The sequence below is a fragment of the Bos mutus genome, chromosome 4 (genome assembly GCF_027580195.1).
Source record: "Bos mutus isolate GX-2022 chromosome 4, NWIPB_WYAK_1.1, whole genome shotgun sequence".
Classification (NCBI taxonomy): Eukaryota; Metazoa; Chordata; class Mammalia; order Artiodactyla; family Bovidae; genus Bos; species Bos mutus.
The window spans coordinates 74,444,459-74,464,491 of record NC_091620.1 but is presented as its reverse complement, the minus strand read 5'-3'; the positions used below and the strand labels follow the sequence as shown (position 1 = coordinate 74,464,491).

At 36.6% G+C, this 20,033-nt stretch overlaps 1 protein-coding gene across 1 annotated transcript in view; it reads right to left on the bottom strand.

The window, feature by feature from the left end:
* Nucleotides 1–3,579: 3,579 nt before the first annotated feature.
* RELN (reelin) overlaps nucleotides 3,580–20,033 on the bottom strand; it is a 549,751-nt gene continuing 533,297 nt past the window's right edge. Inside the window, exons 61-64 of the mRNA XM_070369659.1 lie at nucleotides 18,170–18,389; nucleotides 16,039–16,236; nucleotides 15,317–15,415; nucleotides 3,580–4,702 (exon numbers count right to left, since the gene is read on the bottom strand). Of these exons, the coding sequence (XP_070225760.1) occupies nucleotides 4,606–4,702; nucleotides 15,317–15,415; nucleotides 16,039–16,236; nucleotides 18,170–18,389 (614 nt within the window). The 3' untranslated portion in view covers nucleotides 3,580–4,605. The remainder of the gene's footprint in view (nucleotides 4,703–15,316; nucleotides 15,416–16,038; nucleotides 16,237–18,169; nucleotides 18,390–20,033) is intronic.

Genomic DNA, 20,033 nt, shown 5'->3' with positions numbered 1-20,033 from the left:
TTCCCTCCTTTGTTCCATTCTACCCAGTCCCCCCAGGAGTAAACAACTTCATGGTTTCCTGGCTTATTCTTCCTGGTTTTTCATCACAAAGCTAGGCAGATATAAGTATGTATTCTAGTTTCCTGTCTCAAACAATGGTGACTGTAAATGCTCTTTTTTCCTCAGCTTTTTTTCGTGTCTCAATATCTGTGGAAATCACTGTATATCACTTCACAGAGATTTTCATTCCTTCTTTTTAACAGTTATGTAATACTTCATTGTGTGTATGTACCACACTGTGTTCACTCACTCACCTATGTTTGGATATTTATGTAGTTTCCAATATTTTATAGTTATATTTTATTACAAATAGGAAATTTAGAGGAAGACCAAATAATTAACTTCAAATCACCTATGAATGTGAAAGAAATTACATTAGAATTAGTAAGGATTGACTTTCTTTTGTAATGTTTAAGAGAGTTGTTTAGTTTTTGTTAAGATAATTGTGGAGGTGGTCAAAAGTGCCTCACTTATCACAGTATGTCTGTTTTCCATGGATAGTAATATTCAGGAATTTCTGTAATAATTTTGGTGTTAGTTTACTGTCTTTAGATTTACTGAGGCAATATTTCTTACACACAGTTTCTGCCTTTTTATTATTCATATGTATTGCCACAAATTATTCTACCAGTATTCTCTCCATAAAAAATTACATTTCCAGACTTCTCTTTCTCTGCTGTATTGGCATGGTTTCTAGACAGTGGATCCAGAGGCTGCAATAAGGTAATGAGGCCACTGGAGAGAGGCAGGCTTTCCCACCGTCATTGCATGGTCTCCCACATCTATAAAGACAGCATCCATTTCCATCCATGTTGGATTTTAAAAATTCTGTAAAAATTCATTTATAATAAGCACCCAAAGGACTAAATGGAAGATACAGTAATGATGACAAGACTGTCTCACCTCTGAACTGGAATTCTTGCACTATCAGCTTTTTTTTGTTTTCCCTTCTTCTGCACAATAAATAAATGCATAGTTACTTTTTGTATTTACTACTGTATTTTGTATGTGAAGCAGTTTGTAGTTTCTCTGGAGAAGTGTGAATCCTTAGCAAAATTCTTGTCAGAAACTTAAAATTATTCCTCAGCTGTTGTCCCAAATCTACCTATTAATTCTAATCTTCCAGCTTCTTTCCTTAACTTACTCCAGCCCCTCTCCACACCTCAGTCAGTATCCCAGTGCCTCCTGGGAAAAGCTGAATTTTGTTAGTTTAAGCAAATGCTTGCTTGCTTCCCTCCCTCCTGATGCTGCCAACAACACTGGCCCCTGGCATCTCTTCACACTGCTTCCCAGGTGCCCCTCCTCAAATTCAAATAAGCTGTGACTCCCCTAAGGCAGCAAGCTGCTTCCCATCTTTGGTTTTTGCACATGCTGCTTTATTCTTAGAATATATTTCCCCATTGAATTTGCCTGACAAAGCCAATTTATTATTTTCTCTTTTTTTGGCCATATTTTACAGCTTGCAGGATATTAGTTCCCTGACCAGGGATTGAACCTAGGCCCCTTGCAGTGTAAGCTCCAAGTCCTAGCCACTGGACTGCCAGGGAATTCCCTATTCTTTTTTTGCAATAGTATTTAGATCCTAACTTGAGAACAGAAATATGACAAGCCCATTTGTACACATAACTCATTCAAGCCTTAACATTGTATTATATTTTATTTTGGCTTTTAAAGAAATATTTTAGACACAGTCAACGTCTTCCACATATCCCACTCTGATCCTACTTCCTCACCTGAGGTAACTGCTGTTATGAATTTGTATGTACCATTACCACACATGGTTTTATATTTTTGCCATTTATACATGTATTCATATGCAACATGTGGTATTTGTTAGCAAATTTTAAGATCTGATGAATGGCATTAAATCATATTTATAATTTTGCAACTTTTGTTGTTATCATTAAGGGGTGTACTGTTTATCCATTTTCATCACAATATTCTATTATGCAAATAAATCACAATTTATCCATTCTCTTGATGTACAGTTGATTGCTTCTAATTATTTGCAATTACAAATAATGCTGTTGTGAACATTCTGATACACATTTCTTTGTGTATATATGTGAGTTTCACTATGTAAATACCTAGAAGTAACTGGGTCATGCTGTATACACAAATGCAATTTTTACTGATATTGTAACATGGTGTTACTGATATTAAACTGCTCTCTACAAAGACTTGTATTAACTGTATTTTCTTATTTTCAATATTCTTGATGTCCTAGCATCAGGGAACTGGCTGAAAAATACAATTTGCTGTCAAAATACCAACCGGAAAACATTAAAATGAATGGATACATGTTTTAAGTGATCTCCCATAATTCTTTCTTTAACCTTGGAACATAAGGAAGAAAGTTTGGGGAATTTTAAAAGTAATACATGTTATTTTTTTTAAGTGATACTGACTATATTTAGATTAGATTGGTGTGTAGTTTACATTAAAATGTGCGGTGAATAACAACTGTGTAGAAATCATGGAAACTTGGTCATAAAAATGTATATTTTTATCTGTTACTAAACTTTGTTTCCTTCAGCAAGATAAGTCAGTTGAGTCCACACTACTTGAATTCCTACTTGAACTATGTTTTCAAATTAAATAAGTCAACAGACATAAGTCCCAACGTATGCTATTAAACTTTTAGATGAACTGGTGGGGAGTTCAAATCCTGTTCTGAGGGTAAGACATGTGGATGAGAGCATTGTAAATATCTTATCTTAGGGGATAGGTCTATGGCACACATAAATTACTTGCAAAGATAAGGCTTTGGGAGAAATTCCACCTCTTATACCAGTGAAAAAATGAAACAAAATACTCCCAAACGGTGAACCATCATCTGACAATTTGTGAACAAAGAAGAATCAACAATTAAGAACAATAGTTATAAATATATATGGACCACATATGCACCAAATTATACAAAGTGTCATATGTTACATTAAGTAGAAAAAAGGCCTTTGTATCTTCAAGGAAATGATTCACAATGGATTTGATACTAGACTCAGAATAAAATTTTACTAAACTTCTCAGCAAGATCATCCCTTATTGTTTCCGTATTCAATGAGAAATACTACTGCCATTCCATGCTTTCTCACCTAGATATATGTATTTTTAACCCTCTGGAAAACCACCAAATACAACAAAATTAACATATTTATTATTTTGTAGATGTTAAAAACAAGCAAGGAAAATGTCAGCATTTTTAATCCTTAACACTGTCGCATAATAAGCACTCAATAGATATTTGCTGAATGAATGCATGAGTACTTATGAGCTAGGCATTATGGCAGCAGCTAACAAAATTCTCAGGAGTTAAATAATTTTCAGAATTCTTTACTGACTTTTCTTGGTGTGACTGCAGAGAGAATAATAGGGAAAAACCAAATGGCTACACTGAAAAGTGTGGCTTCATAATGGCTATTATCAATGACAGAACAATAAAAAACCAGTAAATATATCTGACACTATTCTTTCCAAACCTGCCCAGACTTACAAATCCTACATACAAACAGCAAATAAAGACACAAACAGCAAATGAACTTCAAATGGTTTTTGAACATAATTTTTATTTAAGCATGGACTTTTAGCTTGGTTCACCCTAAAGTGCAACCTTTTTGTTACGTTAATAGAGAGTTCAGGGCTACAGGGCCATTCTAACGTTGCTGGTGTTGGTACAACTTCATCAGAAGGCATGAATATGACCCGCAGGAAAAACAGTCCACAAAGAGAACACAATGAAAACAGCCACTGTTTTACAAATCACTCTGTTATCACAGACACAAAATGGCACTTACTGTTAGTACATCAGCCACAGAACACTTTAAAAGTATCTTTTAGACAAGGAAATGGGAACTCCTTTGTGGGAGATAGGGTTTTCATCCACAATTTTTTTAAGTAGAAAATATTTCAAGGTCAAGCATTTTTCTTATCCACAACAACGCTAAACCAACATACATTTTGAGGGGTATATTAAAGGAGATACAATATCTTTACAACTATCTTCATGAGTAGGTATTTCAATGAATTTTCTATAGAATATAAGTAGCCTGAAATTCAGCAGCAAAAAATATTGCAACGTAATAAGTAAATACAGTGTCAATGTGTTATATTGTAGAAGAGAATACATAAAGAACCAACAATGATAATTTAATCATATAAAACATGATACATAGCTGAAATACAGTCCACTTAAATAGCTTTGTGACCAAGAATGTTAAATACTGTACTAAATGCCATTTTAAACATAAAATCTCTTAAACTTTTGTGCTTAAACTTTTTTTTCTGTTAAACTATTTCTTATTTTCAATACTGCTACTGTAACTGATATTACAACAGATCACAATTTGCACAGATACATCAACATGAAGACATTTACTTATGAGAAATAAGTCACTTGTCATTAGTTCACAGTGTGGGAAAGTGGTATACACTTGGTCTTGAGAAGGGCTTTCAGTTAATCACTAAGTCCTTCACAGAAGTTTTCCTGATATCAGATGCAGTGCGAGATTTAAAAGAATGCGAAACAACACATCACATATTGGAAGGAAAAATAAACTTTTTGATTCTTCATGGGTATCGTCTAAGTGACCTTCGTCTTCTGTTGTAGAAGTGCCTGAGCCCATGTTGTCGTGAAAAATTCATCATGTAATTTTGTTTGCGAGTGCTGTTAAAATCAGAAAGGATAGAAGCAGGGAGGGAAAAAAGAAAGAGCATGTAAGTTCCATCACTGAAAGCACAATCTAGTCTACGCCCTAAGTTACCCTGCTGTTTTTTGGAAAATTCTCAGGGTTTATAGGCCATGCTAACATTACCACCCCAGGACAGAAGAACTAAAGGTTGACAACTGCATTCACTGCCTTTGGCCTTGAAGAAATCCCCTTCTTTTCATTAGCTCTGAACCAGAACAAATGGTAAATTCTCTTGATTAATTGCAAAAGTGGACTGCAACTGTTTTTGGATTATTAATTTTATTCTTGAACTCTTTCTGAAAAGGCTGACTTGAATTAATTTGAGATAAAGTGTGTACTATACCTATTACCTTATTTACATACATCTTTAACAAGTAGGAAGGACAATTTGATTCTTCCAGCAACCATTGCCATTTAAAGCTTGAGAAACAAAAACAAAGGAAAAACAAACTTCTTTTCGGAATCAGCTTGATCTTCCTATTTCCTGCAGTCTCGGGCAAAATGAAGAAGCAATTTTTTTTTTTTCTCAGAATATCAGATTTTGCTGCCTTCCTCAAACAGTAAGCAGCTGGGGTCATGTTCTATGAACATGGCCTTATGAAGGAGACACCCTACTGAAAAAAAGATCATAAGACACTAAGAACGTGTAAGTGAATGTTTAGATGTAAAACTATGTGCACATATCCCCCTCATGTATGAACACACACATTCATACATACATACTCAACATCAAGCTGATAAAAATACTGAAAATGAATTTTGGGAACCTGTAAAAATATGCATGATACTGGCAGAGATAGCTATTAAAGTTCTGATATGGAAAATGTAATTTAAGTAGGATCCTTATCCATAAGATCACTGAAAAGAATCAGACTCCTTTCACACACGGACTGGAGTGACATGTTTCTATATAGCATTAAAATGTGTTTTTTAAGAGTGAGCCTCTTAAGTATTTTCCAAATTCACTCAGTCTCTTGAATGCTGTCTTGTCTTAAAGTCTTTTCTTCCTTGCTTGTGTGCTTAGTTATGTCCAATTCTTTGCTACCCCATGAATTGTAGCCCTTCTAGGCAGGAATACTGGAGTGGGTTGCCATTTCCTCCTCCAGGGGATCTTCCTGACTCAGGAATCGAACCCTCGTCTCCTGTTTCTCCTGCATTGCAGGTGGATTCTTTACCACTGCACCACCTAAAATGTGCATGGAGCAGGATAATGTCATGTGATGTGATTTCACCATAAAGGTAAATATATGAATTTGCATTGGGTTACAGAGGAAGGAAAGAGTAATTTTGCACTGAGCAGTGTATTCTTCTGCTCAACAGACCAGATGTAAAATATGTAAAATAAAATATGCAAGGATGTAAAATATGCAAGATGTAAAATAATTGTTTTACCTAGATATTATACTAACATTTATAATATACAGAAACCTTTAAAAGAGGATTTTATAGATGTTATGTCATTAGAAAATAAAATTTATAGTAAAATCTCTCGAAAAATAAAGTGAATTTTATCAGATATAGTTAATCAAAAAGCAATAGCATTTGTGCTAAAACTTGATAAAAAGACATTGCATTGATCTATAGTTTACAAAATAAAATGATAATAACTTGCAATCTGGATTTCTATCCTCTGAAAATGTTAGAAATGATAGAATGGAAACAAAATATACTCTGAAGACATTATATATAGAGGAAAAAAAATCAGGTTTTGTTTTCAGATAGCTTGACTGTCCTCCCCATTCCCTTGATGTGTTAATATTCTATGTATCAATCAAGTTGAGCAGTTTAATGTCACAGTTGGAGGAGGAAATGAATATATATTATTTATTAGTGGTGAGAAGTACTACTTGCTGCCTATGTAAAGTCTAGTTATAAAAAAAGAACAATGACCTAATGTATTGAACTAATCAAGTTTCAGGAGAAAGAATCCTCTCACCTCTTTAAGTCACAGAAGATTAGCCTGGAACTAGCTGTCTTCCTGCCAGCATCCTAGGACACTTCATGTGTGCTCTTTCCCTGAATTTCCCTGAGCTATTATATGACAGTGGTCCCCTAAGCTAGCCTCCTCATCCTTTCTGCTTATGAAAGAAACACCACTGAAGAGAAACCATAAATACCAAGAAAGTATCACCGAATGTGTAATTGCAAAGAAATTTGTGTAATGTGCAAAGAAAGAAAAAAAAGTCACTCAGTCTTGTCCGACTCTTTGCGACCCCATTGACTGTAGCCTACCAGGCTCCTCCATCCATGGGATTTTCCAGGCAAGAGTACTGGAGTGGGTTGCCATTTCCTTCTCCAGGGGATCTTCCCGACCCAGGGATCAAACCCAGGTCTCCTTCATTGTAGGCAGACGCTTTACCATCTGAGCTACCAGGGAAGTCCATCAAACATTGATTTAATCTTGTTAAAAAGGATTCCTAATCCTTTTATCTAAGTCAACTTTGCCAGCTATTTTAAGTCCTCCACACATTTCATTTTACTCTTTTTCAAGTCCTTTCATTTATTATACTTTACAGACATCTCTATTTAAACTCACCTTGAGTCCCTTCCACCTGCCTTATTGGATAATCTTCAACCCAGCTTCCTAAATTTCTCCTTATTTTTCAAGTATTACATTTTTTTTTTCTTATTGCTCACCCCTGCCAGTAGGTTTCCACCCCTACATTGAATCCTCATACTGTTCCTTTTCTGCTTTGCATGGAGATGACTCATGTTCATATCTTGGCTCCCTTTGACTAAACTTCTCTGGGTGTAGCAGCTGTGCCCCACTCCCCTCCACCCCATACCATAGCCCTGAGCCTCCTGCCTGACCCTGAGTGGTCATGGCATGTTTGTTGAACTTTTGGTGACTTACTGATTGGATTCCTGTTGTAAATCATTACTCTTTAACTATAAGGAATAATTGCAAAGTTAAAGCAATGAAAATTATTCTGTTGTAAACACATTTAAAATATAAGGTACTCAAAGAAAATTTAAAATAGTTAAAATATCTTACATAAAAAAAAGATAAACTCAGAACACTTAGGATATTCAGTTATCTCAATGCAACCCAGATTGATGGGAAAGTGACCTCAATATATGGGAACACAGGAACATTTCATTTGAACAAAAGTTGATGTGCATGTGTGGCTTCAAAGCAACTTCTCCACATAACTACTTATTATGGACTGATTTAAATTCTACATTTTTATATTGTTTGTTGTTTAGTTGCTAACTCGTGTCCAACTCTGTGACCTCATGGACTGTATAACCCTCCAGGCTCCTCTATCTATGGGATTTCCCAGGCAAGAATACTAGAGTGAGTTGCCATTCCCTTCTCCAGATCTTTCCGACTCAGGGATCCAAGTCTGCAATGTCTCCTGCATTGCAAATGGATTCTTTACAGCTGATCCACCAGGGAAGCCTGCTTCATTTTTTATGAGTGAAAAAATAAATATTAACAGGTTGTAGATCTTTAGTACCTTGATAATAGATCCAGCTTGGGAGCTTATATTTACTTTAGGAGGCATTTTGATTCATTGGATATCCTTTAATTTTGAATAAATTTATACATCTGTAACATATCTTTAGATCCCTGCAAATATTGATGTGCATTCAGCATTTGCAATAGATGTTTGTTATATATGGCTAATGTTTTGTAGTCACATTAGAAATGGCCACATTTTCAAAGCACACTGGAAACATTTTGTTACATAAAACTAAGTATCTCTGGTGACAGGATGGACTCTAACAAAAGCAGATTTTTTCCAGTTCATAAGCTTTTGAAAATCAAGCATCAGGGGAAGCTATACCAAAGTGCTCCCTGCTTCAAGGACCATTAATAAACTCACATGGTTACTAAACACTAGTGGCTTCTAGAATATCTAATTTATGGGACTGGACATTTTTAAACCAGTTTAAAGATGTCATGCTTATTATGTCTTTTTTTTTTTTTTTTTGTGGAGCAGATCTGGGAGCCTATTTTTGGTTTTGATACATATAGATGTATGTGGTGGTTTAGTCGCTTAAGTCGTGTCCGACTCTTGCAGCCCCATGGACTGTAGCCTGCCAGGCTCCTCTGTCCATGGGGATTCTCCTGGCAAGAATAATGGAGTGGGTTGCCATTTCCTTCTCCAATATAGAGGTATAGTTATAGATAAACTAGTAACCAAAATAATTATAGGTGTGATGGAATTTTAAGGATTTATTTCTTCACTGCAATAATATTAATATGAGAAAGTATTTTATTACAATTCCAATGAAAGCAGGTAATATTCATTCCAAGGCATATCAACTATGGTTCTTGACTTATCAATTTGCTTGACTGAATAGAACTAGGTCCATTTAAAAATTTCTATTTTGAGGAAGCCACTGAAAGAAGCGAGAGTGATCAATGACTTCTTGGAAATGCTAACTTAAATTTCCATTATTGCTGTGGGAGTTTAGGGACTTTAAATAGCATATGGAATAATAATATGCTTCCCTCATAGGAAATATGGATATTGCAAGTTTTTTCAAGAACTAGTGACTATGTTCACCTCGTATTCTTCACTGGAGCCACTATCTTAAGTTATTTATCATTATAAAAAATTAAGTGATTTGTTGTTGATTCTAAAGGAAATAGGGAAGGTGGAGACTTGATAAAAGTAATGTGAGCACATAGAAATTTAGTTATTTGTACTGTTAAGTAATTAATTTTTCATCAAAACTTATAATAAGTAATGCTTTATATCAATGCAAAAATAAGAATCCAGTGACTGCCATTATTTTTCAGAGAAATACTGATGATTGTAAGATGGGAAACTGCCACTGAAACTAATCAATTAAACTGCCCTGCATAGAAGATGCTGTACATTTTACTTTGAAGGCCTTGCATTTTCAGGAGGGATATACGTAAATATGGGCTCACATATCTCACAAATGTAGAGTACTTCATTTTTCTTTTCCCTACTGAATGGGGATGAGAATAGTATCTGATATTGTGTACTTTGGGGAAATGAAACTTCTAGCAGAATATGCAGATGTTTAACAAACGATAACCATTTTACCTTCTTACCTAGGCTTAAAGTATCTCCAAATGTAAACATATGTTAAAGAAGTCTTACCTAAGGATACCTAAGTCTTACCTAAGGATACCAGTCTTACCTAAGTATACTTTCTTTCCTAAGTTTTAAAGTATCCCTGCTAAGTCGCTTCAGTCGTGTCTGACTCTGTGCGACCCCACAGACGGCAGCCCACTAGGCTCTGCCGTCCCAGGGATTCTCCAGGCGAGAACACTGGAGTGGGTTGCCATTTCCTTCTCCAATGCATGAAAGTGAAAAGTGAAAGTGAAGTCTCTCAGTCGTGTTCAACTCTTAGTGACCTCATGGACTGCAGCCCACCAGGCTCCTCCACCCATGGGATTTTCCGGGCAAGAGTACTGGAGTGGGTTGCCATTGCCTTCTCCAAAAGTATCCCTATTAGAGAGCAAATGTAGATACGTATTCTAAAAGGCCAATCCTTTTCTAGATCCTAAGGATAGGATCTAGAACTCACAAATATTATGAATAAATCCACTCCCTTTTGCTGGTTCATTTATTAACAGAATAGATTTGAGAAGTCCAGGCATTCTCAATCATCTCTAGCACAAGAGATCTTTTGAAAGACACTACATTTAATCAGAGCCCATAGCTTTTGTGCGCACATTTCTATTTACATTTTCCTCTCATAACAAACTTATAAACTGTTCGTATTTCGAGAACGCCTAGGAAAATCCCAGGCACAGAGTCAAGCAGTCCAATGAAGGCATGTTGATTGGCACTCTGGTCTATGCTGTTTGTATACATCAGAGATTTATTACAATTTGACTGAACACCGAGTTTACATGATACAGGTTTCAAGTGTTCCAGTATTTCTCAATATTACATATAACTTTGCTTTCACAGTTTTTTTTTTCAATTGCAAAGGTCTTCCACAAAATTTCTCAGTTAACATAGGTAATAACAATGAAACTTAGTAAACAGTTCCCCAGAATTAGTAAGAGGACTTACCTTACTCTAGTAGAAAACCAATGACAGCAAATAATGAAATATAACACAAGTTAAAAAATGCCTTTCAACACATGCAGCACTGTGATTACTCATAAAAGTCTGATCAGGTTTAGACGCAATATACGATTTTTCATCTCTTTTGAAAATAAAAATTAAAGAAGTTATTCCTTATTCTTCTATACCTAGTATATACATATATTTAACTTTTCTATGTAATGCAACATGCAATATTTGCTCATAACCATATGTGTCAAAGTACATGTAGCTACAGTACTACATTTGGCATAAATGTTGCATATAAAGCATAAATATGAAAGTAATAGTTTAATAACTACCATAAATGTTATTATTTGATTTTTCAATTATTTACATTTTAGAAGATACTTATTCCTGAATATATTAAGGAATGGGCTTTTAGAAATAGTAAGTCCTGTATATCAAATAACATAATCAAATTTAAGGAAGGATAAATATGCTTTGCAACAAATGTAATACGTTATTCTCCATAAATCATTTGTGCCAAAAATATGACAGTATCTTGATAATGAATAGCATGAGGGAATGGCCATGATGGAACTCATATTATTAAAATCTGATAAATGCTTTTAAGACCATAGTTAGCAACATATTGGTTTTCAATTCTCAGCAAATGTGGTGATAATTCACTTTTTTGGTAACTGAATTCACAAAGGCTGACTCTTTACTGAGCAATTTGCTTTCAAGGTACACATGCAAAAATCAGCCCGCTTCATCATACACATGACAGGTTGTGACTTAAGACACATACACAGGAAATGTGATGTGTGAATGAAATGCATAGTTGGGTGAGGGAGATTCTTAGGATAGAAGGATGAGTGCCCAGGCAACAAAGGTTAAAAAAAAGGATTCTCTTTTATCCTAAGAAGACCCCACCAGCATGGATCTTGTGAGGGATCTGCCCAAATGTATTCACAAACATTTACGGAAAAACAAATATTCTACACTAGCCAATGAATTCAGAGAAATTAGGTTTCTGACACTTGATTGTCAATGACTGTGTTACGCTGCATCACTCAGACTTTACAGATGAGGACTTTTTGTAAGCTAGTGAGGCTGGGAAAAAGTGATCTGTCAATTTGGTTCATCTGTTCTGTGGCAGATTAGCCAGGGCTAATCATCACGAAGTGCTTTTCATGTACAGGTTTTATTGAAAAAATCATCAGAGTGGGGAGATTACACTCTCAAACAAGCATAAGGCATAAGTGACTTCGCTTGTTAAATGCCAAAACGGTGGTTTTTATCTTTATGGTGTGGGGCTTATTCTGTATATCCATATTTATGAAACTCAAATCCTTCTGGATGGAGTATTTTAGAATTAAACTATTAAATTAAAAATATGTTCTGTATCTTGTTCATTTAGGATGCACTCCTAAACCTTGAAATATTTTCAAAAGTGCTCCATTTTTTTTTTTTCTCATCAAACTCATGTATCTTCTCACTAATACGGGCAGTACTGAGGTTAGACTCAAGATACCATGCGTGACCACGGGTTTTCTTTCTCGGAGTTTTTAGCATGTGTCCTTAGTGCACATGCAAAAGAGCTAAACTATGGTAATAAAGCTATATTAGGGCCAATCTTTACTCAGAAAAGAAAATATATTCTAAAAATATATACCTCCAACCATTGGTTGCAAAAAACATATCAGTTGCCCTATTTGCAGTGTTCAATTAGGTAGGGCTTGTATCTCTTTAGGTATGCACCTCAGCCTCCTGTTCCTGCCACACTTAGAAAACCAACAATCTTAGTTTATATAACTGTTATTATACAAAAGTATAATTAATTAGGATGAGATTTTGAATTTAATAGGGCTTTATGGGAGTATTTCACCTATTTCTAAAAATACATCTGCTGCAGCAAAGATATAATTAGTAATATTTGTGAACTGTGACATGAACCTTGGCTGGTTTCTTTGTGTTTATCTGCTTGAAAGACACTTGGAAAAATTATTTTATTTTTCTGAATCATCTGGAACTTTAATTTTAAGCTCATTAAATGAATGAATTAAAAAAATTATGTAGAGCTATGGAAGGCATACTGACTAGAAATGCCTTAAAATTTTTTGTGACTCTTCTGAAAAGACATAGTTTAAAAGAATACAGTGGCATGGACATATTAAATCCTAATACAAAAGCAAAAAATCAAAAATATAGTTCTAAAAAGATAATTTCTTTGGTATTTTTAAAACAACTTATTGATTAAACTCAACTTTATGAAATATTTCTTCCTTCCAAAAAAGAAGGAAAACAAAGTAACTCCTTTAGTTTTAACAAATTTTAACATATAATAATGTATACATATGTTTATCAATATGTAAAATTTTATGGTTACATGTATAAAGTTATAATTTAAAATCATTCACTGAAAAGAAGACTCTGAATAAAACTCAAGTCATGTAATACTCTGCATGTGAGGCAATGACCTTTTCTCATTCAGAATGTTTTAGTCTTCTGAGACTCTGAGAAAATCATACAGAGTAAGAGCAGACAGGTGGCTGGTAAGTGATAAATTCTTCAAAGTACTAAAATTCTGGAGACGGAATAAAAGTAAAGTCTTTACAAATGTAGATTATTGCTCCAGAAAATACCAGAAACACTAGGTTGATTCTTGTAATAATATCACGAGAATATCATGAAGCTGGCAGCTGCTTATAAAAATTAATACCAATGCCAGGTATACCAGAAGGTTCCCTTGGGAACTGTATGATGTGAACCTTTGAGGCAGCAGGTCACCTCCAATTTGACTCCTGAGTTGTGAAGGGGTTATTTCATACCAGGGAGTATATTTGTACTTCTGACCCACCTACTCTTTAATTTTAGTCTGTGGGAAGGAACTGTGGTGATGATAAGCCTTTGAAATCCAAAATGGATAACTGCAATTGCTCGGCTGGGTGGGAGGAGAAGAAATATCTATTCAAACACATGACATGTAAGATTTGTTATATCCACCCAAGGTCAGTATTAGCACCCTGCCTTCTATTGAGGACTGTCAAATTTTGAACTTTTCATAAAAGTTGGAAATGCTTTGTCAGGGATAGGAAGCTCCATTAATGTAAACTGTCTGGGAGAGAGACTTGAAAGACAAAAAGTAGTTACTAATTCTAAATCTGATTCTCAAGCAGTTTATTAGAATGAACTGAGGTGCTTTTAAAAAAGACTGATGCTCAGGTCTCACTGCAGATCAGTTTAAATCACACCATCCATAGGGATGGGTATGGGCACTGGGACACATATTGATGCTTCCAAAAGCTCTTAAGTGTATCTCATGTTCAATCAGATTGAGAAGCGCTCCTTTGAAAGGAAAGTAGCCAGGGAAGAATGGATGTAGGGTTGGTTTTTGGTTTGTCTGGATATCTTGCTCTCTCTGACCTTACCAAAAATCATTTATTTTAGAGCCCAGCTTAGTCTAGTCTCCTGGCATAAGGCAGTCTGAGGAGATCAAAATCTAAGTGAAACATCAGCCTCATTATACGGAGTCAACTGAGTCTGGACTATTACTATAAACATCAACCTTCTCATATGGAGGCAGAGCCCAGCAAGTGGTCCAAAGCAGCAGAGCGCAGTGGGAGCTTGTGTAGGGACTGGGTTGCTCTTGGATCTGGGGGTTGATATGGATGCCATGCAAGCAGGTGCCTCAGTGAAAACTAGGACAAGGACTAACTCAAGACTGAAAAATTCAGCTCATGGCTATGATTGAAAGAAAACAAATCTGGTAGGTTTCCTACCAATTAATCATTTAAATTTGCTTTCAAAATGACTGAAATCAGCCAAAGGGCTGATTTCATTTTCTATTTGGTAAACAGAATGAACATTTGAACCTATCTACCGAGAAGATTCGCCTCTCCTTGCCAACCACTTGGAGCCATCAGTCCGAACCCGCCGAGACATAAGCATTCCAGTTCTACAGGAACTAGATTGTTAGAGAAAAAGCAAGTCATCTCTCTGTGGAACAGTCAACCCAGCTAGTTGAGAGTGCTGACAACCTTATTCTATGGGAGAAACCATGGAGGGGGCACCCTTGACTTCTTAGGTGCTAGGATTAAAATCACGAGGAATCTGAAACCAAATTCTTTGTTCTGGTTTTGACCATGTCACTAAATGGAAGAATGCCCCGGGCATCTGTGGCTTGGACAGGTGTTTGTAATCAGGCACATGAACTAGTGATTCTCTGCACATCGACCAGCACAGATCCTTTTTCTTTTCAGGATGTCATTCCATTTTATAAGGCAACCCAGACTTCATGAAGGCACTGATTCCATTTACCTGGAGACTTCCGTTTGATCTCATTGAATTAATATTGTCAAACTGTTATATAAACTGTTACTTACTGAAGTTTTCTAAGGTACATTAAGTTATACTCGGGGCCTTGTAATATCACTTGTTGACTAGAGCTATAGTTTGCAGTTGTGGAAGAGTGGAAGCCAAAGTGATCCTGTAGGGGTTTCTCATCAGGAACAATTCTTACTGAATTAAGGAGCATGCCATATCAAAGGAATTTCAAACCTTTCTGAAATGGACATGAGATGATATGTATCAGATACTCACAGCACGACCTCCACATGGTCCAAAGCCCATTGATCATGACCTGTTCCATTGTGGCGTGGCTGCCACCAGCGCAATAAAACTCCTTTCATCCGTGCCTCCCTAGGTTGCAGATAAGAAGACAGGTCAAACACTAGAAAAGAGAGAACTTTCTGGTAAATACAATAGGCTACTCTAAATCAACAGAACTTTGGGTATGGAATTTAGATTTGCTTAGGTCACAGTATTCTTCTAAGCAGCAACACATTTTATTGGCTACTCAAGGATTTGCAATCCTTCTACATTTCTCTCATTTCTTCCCCTTGTTCCACTAGGACCTGGAAGAGCTGCATCTTCAGTCAACAAATGGGATGTACCTTCTGTGTGATGGGTTAGATGCTAGATACTAGGGTACCATGCCAGGCAAAACTGACAAACCTACCTATCCTCAGCAAATTCTCAAATCAGTGTACCCAGCAGGAGATTTAAAATGTTGTCTTCTAAAGGACTAGAAACACATTACTGGGAGGGAAATATGCACAAAGCACCTTGGTATTTAATTGTTTTTCTCTGTTCCCTCTTGCTCTTATTCCTGGCTCCAAGTTTTGTCAGTTGTCCCAACAGGAAACAGTAACACAACTTTGGATATCTGGATTAGTTAGTCTTGGTTCTGCCACCACTGACTTTGTGGTGTTTGTTCAAATAACTTCATCACACACTGTTGATTTTCCTTTCTGGGCACTTACAGGGGGACGTTATAGGACACCCTCTGAGCTTGGGTGAAGTCCTTTGGCTGGTGCTGTGCGATGACATGCCAGGTGATCCCATTGTTGACACTGTACTGCAGCAGCACGGCCTTGTCCACGGCGTGGGGGCCACTCAGGTCACTGTTGCAGCTGTCTGTCTGTGATGTGCTCCCAATTTGCAAAACAAACATGATTTTGCTGAAAAAAAAAAAAAAACCACAGGAGAATTCATTTTTAAACAAAAGTCAGGTAGTATTCAAGGAGTTATACTTTATTTTTTTTATCTTACTTTATTTTTTTTATCTTTCTTGTTTCTAAGTTCTGTAATTTTCAAGTTCATAATATGGTAAAAATAGAAGCATCCAGTCTTATGACTAAGTCATATAAATAACAAAATTTATTTATACTATCTTTTACATCATACATATGAAAAATAAGCTTGGAAGGCTGGTGTTCTACACAGAGAAAACAATTCTGACTTTCAAAGATCTTTTTTCTTCCTTTGATGTTAGAAATCTTTTTAGAACATTTCTCCTGAAACACCTTCTGTTTTCTTCAAGGTGATATCAGCCAAATAGGCAGCTGAGGACATGGAAGAGAAAAGAAATAAAGCCATACTATTTACTCTATATGCTTTTTATGATGGAGAAGGAAAGAATGGCTTTATTTCTTGGCCAGGCAAAGGGAGAACACAATAGGCTAGTGACTCAAGAACTGTGCCTCTATGCTATATGCTTTTTATAAATAGCTTCAAGCTGAACAGAATCTGGACAAGGATAAATCATGTTTATTTTAGGAAAAGATGTTTGGAGATCAGAGAAGAGGGAAAACTGAGTTAGACATGCAGGCTCTGGACCATGTCTGCTGTTGTGTTTGATGTGCTTCTCACAGGCATCCTTGCCCTTAGAAGATATAGTTTTTAAACACAGGAAATCTATCTTTATAAGATTCCTAAAGTGATTAATAAAATTCCTGAGTGATTAACAGAGTGATTAATAGGTGGTCAAATAAACTGCTAGACTTAAACCTGTAAATGCACTAATCAATTTAAAGCAAAGTTACTTGTATGGCAGACAAAAAGCTGTGTTTGCTCTGGCTTAGGTGCAGAGCTGGAAGGGCAGGTGGGGAAAAAAATTCAACCCTCCTGGGTCTCTTTTCCTTTGTCTTCTCTATTTTACATTAGCATGCAGTTCCTAAACTGTGTGAACTTTTAAAGTTTCCATTTATCCAACCATCAATCTTCCATTTCCATTTGTAGCTACATATGCTAAAAATGTAGAAGGAAATGGCAACCCACTCCAGTGTTCTTGCCTGGAGAATCCCAGGGACGGGGGAGCCTGGTGGGCTGCTGTCTATGGGGTCGCACAGAGTCAGACACAACTGAAGTGACTTAGCAGCAGCAGCAGCATGCTAAATATGGAGAAGGCAACGGCACCCCACTCCAGTACTCTTGCCTGGAAAATTCCATGGACGGAGGAGCCTGGTGGGCTGCAGTCCATGGGGTGGCTAAGAGTCGGACATGACTGAGCGACTTCACTTTCACTTTTCACTTTCATGCATTGGAGAAGGAAATGGCGACCCACTCTAATGTTCTTGCCTGGAAAATTCCAGGGATGGGGGAGCCTGGTGGGCTGCCGTCTATGGGTTGCACAGGGTCGGACATGACTGAAGTGACTTAGCAGTAGCAGCATGCTAAATATAGGACTATGTATGCTTCATTACTATAAATCTTCACACTCATATTTGTATTTACGTGGTTGCATATGGTCCACATTAAATTATCTACATAGATTATTCATAACCAATTATTTACTTTTTCAACTTTATTGACATACAACTGACATATAGCACTGTGTTACTGTGATACACTTCTCTATTTTTTATATTTGGCCATTTCTCTAAGCTTATGCCTATGTTACCACCACTCACAAGGTAACTCTATACTAAATTTAAGCAAATCATAATTCTGAGTTGTGAAAACATATACTTTCTCATACCAAATTCAGCTGATATTAAGTTTCTGCTGCTTAGTGACACCTGTGCCATGAAATTCATGATCATATCTAACAATGGACAGTGATGTGCTTGTGACTGATTCTGTATCTGAACTACAACACAGGAGTTTTTTTACCTTGCTCGAGTGAGATCCAGAGGTTTGGTGGCAGCTTGCCTTATCTGACAGCCATTAAAATAGAGAGAGTCCCCATGGGCATAGGGTGCCAGCTGCCCACAGCCACTTCCTATCACTCCACCTTGAATAGTTTCCCAGTTTGCCTCAGTGACTCTTGCCGACTCAAAATTATCTTTAATGTAACTGGGAAGGTCATGACTGAAAATAGAGCAGTCATCGCCTAGAGGGAAATGAATAGTTGCAAAAATTAGCTGGAACAAGCAGAATCATCAAAGATTATGAACAAGCATTCAATTTCACATTTAATCCGATCAATGTCAGATTTACTTGTAAGAATGACAAAATACCAAGCAGATATAGATTCCTAGAGATAAATATTTCTCTTTTATTTCAGCAATTATTGGCTTATGTTGCTAAAAAGTCATATTATCTTTGAGTTGATATTTACTAAAATAGGTAGGTGCTAATGTACTTAGTACTGGTGTAAGCCCATTGTTAAAAAAAACACAGCGTCTGGCTGGGCTTGCATGGTTACCAGCCATGGGTCTTAGAAGGGAGCTCTCACCCTGGCATGAGAGGCAACATAATTTATTTTTCCCTAGCATGATAAGAAAATAGCAGGAAAGAAGTCATGTTCTTGTTCTCCCTCTAGCTCTCATAGTTGATTCTTGAGAACAGAGTCTATATTTTATTCATTGTTGGATTCTAGTACCTAGCATAATACTGAGTACATATAAAGTATTCCACAATGAAGCTGGAATAAATACAGGAATGATAAACTGGAAGTGTTTCTCAGAGATAACAGAGCTGCAATACAGGCATTTAAGGAAGGCACTACTTTAGCAAATGTGTATGTCTCTACATTTTTCCTTGACTGGAAAAACACAACTTTTCTCAATGTCTAAAATAACTCAAAATCAAAAGCTCACAGTTCTGCTGGATCAGAGAAAAAGGCAAATTCTAGACACCCAGGACTCCTAGTGAGACAGCTGAGTTGTTCATTTGCCTAAAAGTTCAAATTCTCTAGCTAACACATGGACAGATCCAGCTGGTCTCAGCAATAAGACGACCAGGGGAAGAAGACAGCGGCTAAGAATTTCTAACATCAGAGATGTGCAGCAGTCTACATTTATCATACTCATTTCATTTGGAGGCAAGGAAATAGCATCCATCAAGAAAGCTAAGTAGATTCTACTCCAGAGTCCAAATCTATGGGTTCTTGCATCGTACACTTGGGAGAAGCTAATTCTGGTCCTCTTTGGATAAATCTCTCATCTCTGAGAGACACAGAGACTGACTGGAAAGAACTACCTGGGGTTCTGGTCTTCTTTCCGACATGTACTATTAGGGAAGTCACTTACGCTCCCCTCAGTGTCTTTACCTATAAAGCGATAACCGTGACATTAACCATGGTTAATTTATGGGGGTGGGTATCATAAGTACTAAATGACTCTGCTGAATGCATGGGGGGATACTTGTGTAAACAGTAAAGCATAAGGCAATGTAAAGGTTCAGTAAAAAAAAGTTTACTGTGCATTGCTCTTTGTCAAGAATTAGGCTCTGAGGATGTAATAGTAATTGGATACAGTGAACTTTGTAACATAGAGGCTGAAACCTGTGAGAAACATTTCATCAAAGGAAAGCAGGGCTGCAGGCTTTCAAACAGGACTGACAAAGCAACCTCCTGGGATCTCAGCAGTTGAGTAGATACTTTGCCCCAAATGCATCGTCAGCCTCTAGAAACTCAAGCAGTAAAAGTGTATTTTTTGAGTTATGAAGGTTTTTCTGTATGTGTATGTGACGAAGAGACCTGGGAAACAGAACATTTTAAATTGTCAGCTCCATCTTGGGAGGCCAGGGGCTG